Source organism: Pterocles gutturalis, unplaced genomic scaffold (assembly GCF_000699245.1).
Source record: "Pterocles gutturalis isolate BGI_N339 unplaced genomic scaffold, ASM69924v1 scaffold11930, whole genome shotgun sequence".
NCBI lineage: Eukaryota > Metazoa > Chordata > Aves > Pterocliformes > Pteroclidae > Pterocles > Pterocles gutturalis.
In genome coordinates this window covers 23159-35767 of record NW_010146008.1, presented here as the reverse complement: position 1 = coordinate 35767, position 12609 = coordinate 23159, and the positions used below count along the sequence as shown (strand labels likewise).

General features: G+C 51.8%; 1 protein-coding gene across 1 annotated transcript in view; it reads right to left on the bottom strand.

Moving 5' to 3' along the window:
* Positions 1-1860: 1860 nt before the first annotated feature.
* Positions 1861-12609, bottom strand: part of LOC104470598 (plexin-A2-like) — a gene marked incomplete at its 5' end in the record, with an annotated part of 27206 nt that continues 16457 nt past the window's right edge. Inside the window, 3 exons of the mRNA XM_010085578.1 lie at positions 1861-2001; positions 4440-4557; positions 7292-7443. Of these exons, the coding sequence (XP_010083880.1) occupies positions 1861-2001; positions 4440-4557; positions 7292-7443 (411 nt within the window). The remainder of the gene's footprint in view (positions 2002-4439; positions 4558-7291; positions 7444-12609) is intronic.

Below are 12609 nucleotides of genomic sequence, written 5' to 3'. Positions count from 1 at the left end.
GAGGTCGAGGTGGTGGGGAAAGCACAAAGGCACCAGTGGGTGGGTGGGTGGGTGGATGGAGAAGGGGAAAGAGATCCGAGCGGCACTGCTCCTGCTGCTGGAAAGGATGCTGATCGGTCCCTGTACCTGGGCAGGGGGATGCTGAGCGGTCCCTGTACCTGGGCAGGGGGATGCTGAGCGGTCCCTGGGTGAAGGGATGATGTGTGGTCCCCTTCCAGGGCCCTGACACACTCCCCACCCTCCCTAAGGAGTACAGACCCATCACTCAGCACTGGGCATTTCATGGGGGGATCAAACAGTGGGTACCACAATGTTCCCAGCTCACACCTTGGCACTCCCACCCACCACAACCAAGGGAATGGAAACAACCTCCTAAAATATCTGAAACAAATTGGACTTGACTGTTTCTCTTGGTGCAATTACATGTCTACCCCTTCCGGCTCTCCTCCTCCTCCCTCCCTCATCTCATTCTCACTCTCCACCCAGGTTTAATTTAACCACGAAGGCATCCTTGTGTGAGGAGTGTGTTTCTCCACCCTCCTTGCAGATTCCCAGAGTGTTCCCGTGCATGCCCGTGCAGCTGCGGAGCTGCCTGCCCGCTGCCTGCTCTCCTGCCCTGCGCCGGCACAGCCTCACGGTGCTGCTTAGCTCTGCTGTGAGATGCAGAGTGACGCATGGCTGCTGGCAGAGCTGCTCGCAGCTCCCTGTGATCAGTTAATTAGCTTTCTGTGCTATTATTATGTCGTCATGGTGAATCTACCCACTCCTCCGATCAGAGAGGGGAGAACGGGGGAAGCTGTAATTAGAGTGAATCTCATTAGAAACTGCTTCATCTGATCAGGCTCCCCCACACCCCCGGGTACAATTGAAGTTCATTGCCTCCGAACAGTCCAAGCAAAACAAAGTGCACAGCGTGACCCCGCGTGAAGGATGGGGCCATTCATGTGCTGCCGCTTGCTTTGTTTAAGTTTCTGCTCGCCTGCCGTAATCAGAACATACAGACAACTCAAAACTCTTCCAGGTTTTGCAGGTCAGTACCTGCAGGTTGCCTGAGTATAATCATATATTTACGGGATGCCATGGCAGGGCTGTTCTGCTCTCAGGCCAGCTCGCAGGCTGCTTCTGCTGCCGGTAACCTGTGTGCGTCTGAGGATGCAACCTGGCATCTTGGCTTCAGATATGGGAAGAACTGTTGGCAGATGGGTGACAGTGCTTAGCACTCAGAGAGTTCATCTGTGCTTGAAGACCTCGGCATGTCCAGACCTCCTGACGCACCATTCTAGGATGGACCTGGAGTAAGCACTGCCAATATCCCAACACGCTCCCGCGCCTGAACGCCCACAGCTCCCGTATCAGAGAACCTCTCAGTCTTCCAGATGAGAAATCCACCTCCAGGGCTCTTTACATTCCCAGAAACTTCCTCGATTCCTCCTGGGAAGCCTGAGCGAGGATCTGAGCGGCACATCCCTTTGCACATCACACCGCCTTGCTCAGGTTCCCGCGCAGGCTGTGCCCACGCTCTGAACCGCATCCTGCCATCAACCCACACGTGTGCGGTACAGGGCACGGGTGTGTACGGGATGCACACAGATGTACGCTGCTTGTATCTTTTTTTAACTTAGCGCCAAAAAAACACATTAAACCCTGCAAATGTCAACTCTGAGTTTACAGTGCTGGGTAAAAAGCAAATTTGCCACAGAAATCACAGAGGAGAGTTATGGCTGTGCAGGTTTCTCAGCAGAAGGCATGTACAGGAACCCACCCCTCGCTCAGACCGTTGCTAGGAGGTTGGGGTACCCACAGCAGTGGCTGCAATAAAAGTAACACAAGCTGTTGATCTGTGAAAGGAGAAACTAGAACTTACCCGTAGAATTCACAAGTCTGGTTTCCCAGGAGCACCGACACGCGGCTGCCAGCTCCCAGGTAGTGCCCGGAGATGGTCACCATTGTCCCTCCAGACTCCGGCCCACGGCTGGGATTCAGAAAGCTCACTGCTGGAGTCTGCAGGAAGAAAAGGACAAAGTCAGCGCTCGTGCCTGCTGCAAGGGGAGCCAGCAGCCACCCAGGGTCCGTGCCAGCTGGAGAAGCACTGTCCCCCAAGCAGAGCATCTTCTCATCTTTGGCTGCGTGGTGATACCCTTTTTTAGAATGAAAAAGCAAAATGGAGAGGTGTCCTGGACATCTGACAAATTTCCTGTTAAATTTTCCAACCCAGCTCTGAAAGAGAGACATGCCTCAACAAAACAATTGCAAATTTAGCCTCAGCAAAAGTATGTGTTTACCTTCAACTTTGTTCTCGATCAAAAGTAAGCTGCTTGCACTGCAGTTTCCAAAACCAAACACATCCCAAGCCGAGCAAACTGCCACGATGGAAATTTGAACCCAAACATTTACAGTTTGCCAACGTGGTAAAGCACCAAAACCACCCCACTGGGGTCCGGTAATGGGGACCACTGGACACCTTTAGCAGACAGGCAGTGCCACCAGCTCCAGCTTCCTGTGAGCCACCAGCGACAGCACTGCGGGGGCAGAGCCTGGTCCCCATTGTTGATGGAAAGACGTCTATGGTGGGTGGACTTAGATCCCACTCGATGTTTTATTGGTGATATTATTGCAGCAACACCACCTCTTTATCCTGCCTTGCAACACGATAGCTATTTACTCCCCTTAATAGAATTTTCAGAAAGCAGGCACCTTTTTATTTGTTTTCAATCAGTGGATATTACCAAATTGTTTTCCTAATTCTTTCCCATTACCCTCTTTCTGACTCTCATCTGCACAGGCTGGCAGCCTCCCAGCTCCGCTCCCCTGGTACCCCCTGCTTGGCAGCTCCGTCAGTTTGTCCTGTTTTCTCTACTGTTTTCCCATCGCAACATGTGTTTTCTGGGTGCTGCAGCATTTGCCAAAGCAGCTTAGACCAAAAGCCTGTTTGACTCCTCAATAGACCAGAGGAAAACACACAGTTCACCCTGTTGGGGATAATTATCAAATAATGGGCAGGAGGGAAAGATTTGTCCTTCCACTGCTCATGGTCAGCTCACAGCTCTAATCCCGACTGGGGTGAGGAGTCAGACTCGATGATCCTCATGGCTCCCTCCAGCTCAGGATATTCTGTGATTATCCCAGCTGATGGCAATGCCGGACAATACGAATGACACTAGGCAGGCTTGGGAGCACTTCACACAACCAAGATGAGCAATTCCAAAACGCAGAAAACCTCCAAAGGATGTTCAATGTGTGATTGCCCATCAAAAACCTCCCTCAGCCTCCAGCCAGCCCTGGCGACTGTTCTCAAGGTAAATTAGGAACAAGGTGCGATGCTGCCAAAACCAGGAACTCAGGCTGTAACCCTGAGCGGTCCTTGTGAACATGGAAAAGCCAGGAGAGCTGAGGGTCCATCCTAGAGCCCTGTAGAAACACCCAAGGCTGGGCTTCGGATGAGGGTCTGAAAGCTAAATAAGAATTTTCCACCTTCAGCTCCTGATTTGGTGACAGATTTACCGAGATAAAGGGGTGTGATGAAGGTGAGAGCATCGCTCCCGCGCGGGATGAGCTCTCTGAGGCACGGACCCTCCCAGGGTCAGAACACAGCTCTGCTCTAAGGTACCAATCAATTTTACTACTGCCTTTAACGGCATGAACCAGCTGTAATGGAATTTGTGGCAGCGCTAAGGAGAAAAATAGAGGCCAACTAGCAAAAGGAAATGATGTGCTCGAAGTTTTAGGTGCCTGGGAAAAAGAAACGATATAATCAGGGGAAGCGCTGAAAATCAGAAGCAACAATGCAAAGGATGATAACACTCGGCACATGCTCACCAGGTTGCTGCAAAGTGTTACTCCAGGATTCATCTCTGCAATTACCTTCCACTGGCTCTTATTTAACACAAAGCAAGAGAGCATCCTCCTCGTGCCGCATGGGAACCCACCCTTCAATAACGGCAGATCCGGGGGCTATTCTGGGAGAGCCCTAGGATGATCAGAGGGGTTTCTGGCATATTCAAGCAAAACCCAGTGGTATTTTGCACCCCTGCTATGTTGTTGAATAAATGAAATCCCAGTGGAGGGTGCTGCTCACAACGCCGGCAGGGTGGCAGGGTCAGCCTGATTTATCTCGCAATTAGTTTACAAACTGCGGACAATTGGTGGGTGCTGGCAACCCTGCACACAGAGCCCACCGAGCACAAAATCAATGCGGCGGGATGAAGCGGAGATACGAGCAACCTCAGCCGTGGCTTTTACATTATGAATCAAAAGGCTGCTAATTAAACAACAGAAAGAAACGACCCAGTGGAAGCCCATGCTTCCAATCACGGGGAAAGCAGGAGGAAAACACGGGAAATTTGGGAATCCCATCCATTTGACACGTACGCTTGTGGAGCACGGCTGTTCCTGGGGGGATGCGTCCTGCCCCCTCGTCCCTACCCCAGTGGGACACTCACCACGAACATGTACTGCTGCGCCGACTTGGCCGTGAACTCCGGCTTGCACTCTCCGATGCACAGGAGCACTGGGCCGGAGCTGATCCCTGGGAGCGCCTGCCCCATTTCACAGACGATCCTGGAAGCAGAAAAGCCGCAAGTGAGGCTTTGGCAGGAGGTGCCACCAGTGCCACTCTATGCAAGGCTGACTTGCTTTTTTTATTCCTTTCCCCCCCCCACCCTCTTTAACTTTGATATCTGGAAAAAGTTAATTACTGAGTCTATTTTTACCCCATGTAGTAATTTAAAGAAAAAAAAAATCTAAATTAGACAAAATTATTACAAGCTGTAAACTCCAGAGCAAAGCAGAGCACTAATGGTAATATATTAGCCGGTAGCAAAGTGAGTGCGAAGTCCTCAGAGTAACGGATGAGTTCATTAAGGGAACGGCTCACACTGCAGTCTCCCAGTTAATCAAAAATGGAGAAATCTGCTCGGGGATGATAGAGACAGCGGCGGAGAGCAGCCTTTGCAGGGGAGACGGGGCTGGCTGACACAGAGCAGAGTGATCCTGGAAAAAGGGGTGAGTGGCACCGAAGGACACAGATGGCGTGGTCCTGGTGTGGCCAAGCACAGCCCCAGGGCACATCCCGGGGCAGGGATTGAGAGCCGCGAGGGGAGAAGGAGCCGGAGCATCCTTTCCCCGCTGAGGCTGCAGGTGCTTTTGCAAAGCGGCGGGGGAAACGCTCGCTCTTCTACCGATCACGTGCAAATACACGAGAGGCTCCAATTTGTGAAGGCAGCGTTTCAGCTGCCTTCAGCAGCATTACACTCACTGCAAATAAAATAAAAAGACTAAAGGAAAAACGAACCTGCAGACAGCACGCACAGGTGATGCCAGGAGGCCTAATGAAACACAAACACGCTGGTAAAGAGCTCTAATGTGCAAGCCCTTATTACCGCACATCAAAACAGGTTGCCTAGAGAGACGCTGCCTTTGGAGAACAGGAACTGAAGCATCTCAGCTGTGTGCCTTCCTCTGCCACGTGCTCCTCTCCCTGCCTCCCAACCAGCCATCGCCCGTGTGCACCGCTCCTCTGCCTGCCAGGTCGTTCCTTCTCCTCCTGCAAACCGGCAGCGGGGCGAGGGTGGGGGGCTGGCATCTGGGGTGGATATCTCTGCTCCTGCCAGCCCATGGGCAAGCAGAGCAAGGTGAAGTGATTCCTGACACCCCGGGGGCAGGAGAGGAGAGCGGAGGTTTCTATACACCAAGTGCTATATGCGGGGGGAAACATCAAATACTCAACTATTTGCCAGGAAAGCAGCAGCTGCCGTACAGCACCAGGCATGACGGGGTGCAGGATGGGGCAGAGCGACCCGGTACACCTGATCCTGATTCCCAATACAAGCCAGACTCCCAGCAGGTACCTTGTTACAAAATGATGCATTCTGCAGAGCTGTAGGGTGCTGATTGCTGGGCTAAGTGGCCCTTTCACCAACATTAACCTAATTGCTGGCTGATAGATTGTGTGGCTGGAGCATATGGTGAGTCATTACAGTCTTGGAATTCAGTCTGCCCACAGAACCCTTAAGAGGGTCCTTTTATCTGTATTCATCTTTAAAAGGCAGCTCTCATGCTAACTCTTGCTGTTATCTGCCCAGGGTAAATGTTTTAATGATGTTAACAAACTTTGAAAGCTCAAGAGCCGTAATTAGAGTCGTGATTATAAAATCAGGGTTTCATTCCATCAAAGGAGGATAATTTTATAATCTTCCGTCCTTTATTTTAAAAATAAAATAAAACAAAAAACTGCTCAGCAGAACAGCCCGAACCACGAGCAGCAGCAGCGCTATCGATGCAGCACTTGGAGCCGTTCCTGCTATAACACCAGCGGTGCTTTGCACGCCCACAGCACCCTGCACCCAGCGATGGAACGATGCAGTGACACACTGCACACACCCTCGCTGCTCAGGAGAGGAGGTTAACGTCATTTCTGTCTTACAAGTGGGGAAACAAAGACAAGGAGTGAGCAAAAACCAAATCAGCGCCAACAAGTGCTAGTGATGGGTCCTTGCACTGCTCTGGGGACCACGCTGGGACCCACCAAATGCTTTTCTCCATCAGAGGAGAACTATGCTGAAGCTGGGGCAGATCCGTGCTGCTGGGACCCCTCCCGGGCCCTGGGCTCCCCCGCATTCACCATGCCGAGCCACAGCCTGACCACGCACAACCCCATCCTGGTCCCAGCAGCTGAGCTCAGACAATCCAAGGGGAGATGTCATGTCCTGCTGCTCTCCTGCCCTGCACGAATGACCCCCAACACGCTCCTCGGCACCTTGCCTACACCAGAACACACCCCCCCAAAGAGGAGCACGTGTTACTTTGGGAGCTTTATTTGCCCATCCCCTGTTACATGCCTATTTTCTAATTTTCGGTTGACATTTTTCTTAGTGAAATAAATGAATTGACTCCAGTGGAGGCCCGTTCGGATTAAGCGGCTGTCACCGCCTCGCCTGCCTAACAAATGGCTGCGCGCAGGCGGCAGCGCCGGCTGAATTTCAAGTGCGACGGGGAGCAGAGGGGGCAGAGAGGCTCAGCATCAACAGCAAGGTGCTCATCAGAAAAGTTGCTTAGCAAAGCAGGAACTGCAGTGTGGAAGGAAACAAAACATCTAATGAAAGCTTAAAGGTCTGCTTAACCCCTCCGAGAGAGCATCCGAGCACCTCGTCCCCTTTGGTGTTGGACTGGCATCCCTGGCCAGGCACCATCCACCCCCAGAGCCCTTCCTGCAGGTGGAGAGATGCTGCTTGGGGTCTGGATGAGTTATTGTCCTCTTGTGTGTTTGCTGGAGGTCAGGGAAGGGGCTACTCACTGTTCTGCGACGATGTACTGCTCGGGCAGGGGCGTGCACGGCACCCCCGCCACCTGCACCCCGTGGGCGATCTCGGAGAAATCCAGACCCAGGTTCACACCACGGATGGTCACCCTGGTCCCTCCTTCTGGGGGGCCCGACACTGTCAGGATCTAGAAGGAAACAAAACACAGGAAGGTGAGCTGAGACCCTCACAGAAGGATATGACTGGCTCCTTTTTTTCTATCTACAGAAGATGGAAAGTGACCTTCCAGAAGTCGCCTGCTGCTTTGGAGAACTTGGTGAACTTCTGCCTTGGCTGTTCTCTGAACGTTAATGTCACATTTTATTAGTAAGTTGGCACCTCAAATGAGTTCCAAATGTTAAAGGGTGAGGTGTGTGCTTTAAAGCTGCCTGTTCATAGCCTGTCTCAGCCACCATCATCTCTGCTTCTACGGACTTTCATTAGCGACAATATCCTCTTCAATTAGGAGTATAAATTACAATAATGTCTAGTCACAGAATTTGGACCCGAGACTCTCAAGCAGTTGTCCTGAATCTGCCAACGGTCTGTTGTTGCTCTTGGGTGAGTTACTAATCTTCTCCGTGCTACAGCTGTTATTAATAAATAAACATAATCCATAATAATGCAATTTAATTAATTTAATGGAGAAATCTTGTTTACGCTTGTTTGTTCCACTCTTGTCTTTGGCAAAAGATCTGAGCTCTTCAAACCCTTTTCCTTGGCATTTCTGGATGGATGGCTGCTTTTCTTCCACCTTCTTAAGAGCTCGCTGTTCCCTGGATGTGAGCGGGTTGGGAAGGCAGCAGCCCCATCGCAAGAGCCCGTCCTGGCAACCCGCTGCACCGCAGGCTGAGCGTGCTCCAACGCAGCCCCCGTGGGACCCTCTGCACCTTCCAGTGCCCTGATCTCCGCAGGACCCCCTTCCCACCCCGTGTACCCTGCTAATGCCATCAGGCCACCCTTGTTACCCATCACTTCTGCGGTTTCAAGTGCTCCCCTGCATCTCCCCACATTTCAAATCTCATCTGAAGCCATTTTCCTTCTCCATTGCTTATGCCTCCTAACTTCTTTCTCCCTCCCTCTCCCCCTGCCCGCACCACTGCGGTTTCTAATTTATTCACCATCCACTGTCTGTTGTGCTGCTGTTTTCTGTAACTCATACCGTGTGGCACGTCTTGTATCATTTAGCTCTGCAAAGCACTATGTGCCCATAAAGATGCTACAAAATCCAGGCGTACGGCATCACACCGAGTCCTGCCGCCCTGCGCTGATGTTTACATCGCTAGCTGGGAATACCTGAACCCGGCAGTTCACGGACTTGACAGTTACAAGTGTCCTTTGCAGCTCTAGATTATGTTAAAACGCGTTTGCTGGAGCACTTACACTGCTGGGCTCGTTGTCTCATCACTGCTCATCCCAGTTTGCCATTTCCCGACCTTACCACAACCAGCAGAGCCAGCCGGCCTCCCCACACAAAGCCCAGCCCGTTCGGTATTTTGAAAATGTCCTGACCTGGAAAATCCCCAATACGGAGCTCCACTCGACCTAGATTTTAGTGGTCGCTAATTGAACAGTTTTGAAGTAACTGTGCCATAAAGCAGCCCCAGGGTTAGAACAGATGCATTCAATTAATTACAGCTGGAGAGATTCAGTCAAAATCACAGAAAGATGATCAGTCTTAAAGGTCCCGTCACACCGAGCGCTGGTGACCTCTCTGAGCATCACCCGGCCGGCAGCATCCCGGGTCACCTCGTCGTGGTGCAGACACTCGGCCAAGGCACCGCCAGCAAACCCAGCCTGGGGCAGCCGCCGGCAGCGGGTCTGCCCTAACCCAGGGCTGCAGGGCTGGCTGCGAGCTGCTCGGGCTGCAGGGCTGGCTGCAATGACAATCCTCGGAGACAGACAGGATTAAGAAGAAATGTTCCCCAATTTCAAGAAATATACAGTGGCTTTGTGTGCAGAGGTTTGTGGGGGACCAAAAGAACCTGCAAAGGGCAGCTGAGGAAAAGCAAGGCCATCACCAGGAATTGCACATTTACAGTTTAGGGGTCTGCTGGAAGTTTTTTAAGTTGTTTGCAAAACAGTATGAGAGTCACTGAGATCTCGAGTAGGGTCTGGGAGGTTGGGACTTTAGTTTTGCTGATCCCCCAAATTATTCTGAGCAGGTCACCTCTCCCCTCTGCCCCAGCCTCACCTTGCACAAAACAAATAAGCAATCCACTGCCTCAAATAACGCATGTTCCCGCTGCACAGGGGAAGGATTGTGCTGTTCACAGCCAGGATCCAAGTGCAGAGGTGAAGCGGTCGGTGGTAGAGCTCAGCCACCCCTACCCTCTGCCCTTGCACCAGGTAAGGGATGCAGATGCACCGCTGCATCTCTGGTGTTGCCGCTTCCTACTTGAACCCAAAGTGGGGATCCCAGGGATCTCCGCGGCTGGGATCTGGGGGATCCCAGGGATCCAGGAGCCCCACACAATGCCAGCACGCCTCCCCTCCCAGCCTGCAGAAGACACTGCTCTAACAACGCAGGATAAATGTTCTCAGCCTCGCATCTTGCCGGCTGCACGGTTCAGCGTTTCTGACGTAAAGCCACATTTAGCCTCCAGAAGAAGTCTGTGCTCGAGACAGGGAGACCCAGGACTGGCTGCAAGTGGGACAGGGATCTCCCAGAGCTGGAAGCAAGCTGTGAGCCTCAGACCGTTCTGCACAATAACCACCCGGCATCTGTCGGGGTGCAGAGCCAGCGCCCTGCTTGCAGAACGAACGGCATAACCCCTGCCCCCTCCCAAAATGTCATCCACCTTCGTTCTCTTTGTCTTTTTTTTTTTTCCTCCTGCTCTAAGCTAGCTGGATCCCAGCTGATGAGCCCAGCAGGGAGCCGGCACAGAAGCACTGTCATCCCTGCGTGATCCCTCCTCTCCCTGCCTTAGCTGATAGCGCATTCAGAACCTAATTGTTATCTCAGCAGAGCAACTCCATTATTCAGCCTGACACTGCCCCCCCTTCAGCTGTTTGTTGCGCTGATGTTATATTAATGAAGCCTGCAAATAAATGAATCGGAGATCAGAGTGCCACTTGTTTGCAAGAAAACTGATTTTTATTTATTTATTGCTCAGACCACAGACCGGGTGGAAGTTTTATGCTGTTAAAGGGACACTGCTGGTGACAGCTGGGTCTCTCACGCAGAAAAAGAAAAGGGCTGTGTACATCCTACTGCTCATTCACTTGTAGGACTAAGGAGTGGAAACAGCCCATATTAAAGGCTCTTTTAGTTGGAATGATCCTGGCTGCACTGCAAGCCCTGGTGTATGCAGGATGGAGAGCATGTCACCAGTGCCTGCTTGGAGCCTGCCAGCACCGGACACTGCAAATCGGTACCCAAAATACTGCAGAACCTGGGATGGCAGTGAAAAGGACCCAACAGCAATGAGGCTGTACAGGTCTCTCTCCAAGACAATCTCGTGCCCTTTTCTGGAGGGGAAGGGGGATGAGAGGAGTTAACCTGTGCAGTTGAAAGGTCTGGGTTTAGGAATACTGACCCTGAAGGGTTTCTACTGGGGCTTTGACATTTTCCGTAGACCTGGATGCTCAAGAACTTGGCAAAATTCTGCAAGAGTTTTTAACCCTATACAGTGTCCTTCCCGTCCGTGGATCTCAGAGCACACAAAAAGGCCACAAGTTCCCCTGCTTTCCCTCTTCTTCCTCTTCTTCAGCAATGAAAACTGAAAACTTGACTTTCATGAAAAAAAGCCCCAAAAGCTGTGAATTCATAAGGAGAAGGGTGGGAGGTGGAGCTCAAGGAAAACCACCCAACGCTGCAAGACCTGTGATAAAATCACAGCAGCTCGCAGCGCTGCCAGAGCCAGCAGAAGCCATGGGACAATACACCCCCAAAACCTGCATTTTCTATCGCTGACCCTCACCGGGGACTAAGCCAGTCCTCTAACGAAAGCACAGACATTTCCCACCCGATTCTCCCATCTCCAAATCCTTTCGGGGCAATCTCCTGAGACCCAAAACATCCCCTGGCAAGGGACCCCGTGCTTCCTGATTTGAAAGCTGAGACACAGACCTGGGTACGGAGACAAGAGATCTGTAACAGCACAGCTCTGCTCTTTTCTCCTTGGCCAGAGACCAAAAGTATTGCTTTCAAGTTGGACAGTGATAAAACGCTCGGTGGCAGTGCCGTGCCCGCAGCCAGCCTCCAGAACCAGCCTGGCAGTGCCTCAATGCGAGTCACTCGGTGGCTGGAGCAGAAGACCTGCTTAGCTCAAGGAGGGGTAAATAAATACATCTAAGACTTCTTCAATGTTACAACTGTCCGAATGGTTCATGATGAAGAAAATCTCAGGCAGAGGCTATTTTGCTTCTTTCATCTCGCAGCATAACCTCGTGCAAGCAGAGCAGCACTCGGATAAGGAAAGTTTGGTTTCTGACTACTGGCAGGTGGAGGTGAATATCCAGACAAGCCTTTAAGGCTCATTTTATCTCTCTGTAAAGATAGCTATGACTTGCCAAACAAACAAAAACTCAAACAAGGAAAGGACAGACTCTCAACTCTCCTTAACGCTCCCACATCTCTGCACAGTCAGCACCGCCACCACCTCTGCTCCTCCGCGGCCGCACAAGCCCCACGCTGCATTTACAAAACACTGCCCTGGAGAAACAGCTGCCCATCAAAGGCAGAACGTGGCTAGGCTGAAAGTCTGAGAAAGAAATACTGATGGCCTGGTAACACCCCTGTGGGATGGACGGACTCTGGTCAGCAACAGCCTGCTCCAGCCAGCCCCAGCCCTGACACAGCATCACTGCGGTTTCCTTCCCTCCTCCGTACAAAGGAGGCTGATGCCTTCCTCCCAGGGGGTCTGAGCACGAGCCGGTTTAGCCAAGCTGGTGTAGAAACTCATCTGAGTTCAGAGGGACGGTCCAGACGCACTGGGGTCTGTACTCAGCTGGCAGAAGTTCATACGCTGAGGAGCCCTGCTCCTGCCCTGCCAGGTGTTTCCATAGCCACGAGCATCAGTGCCCCAGGCAGCTGTGATCCTGCGCTGCTTTACACCCCTGCCCTCCGCCTGCTGCAGTACGGAGACACGCGTAGGGCAAGGGAGGCTTTTTTGGGGAGTTAATTAACTGAGAACTCAAAATTTGCTTTCATTCCCACCTGATACAAGTGTCACTCCTAATAGTAACGTTAACAGACCGAGGGCAGTTTTACTGGTTAAAATGCTCCTGGGAGACATTCTGCATCCCTCAGTGGTCTGAACAGAAACACCAGAAGCATCAACTATAGACTAATTAGCAACCTAGTGTAATT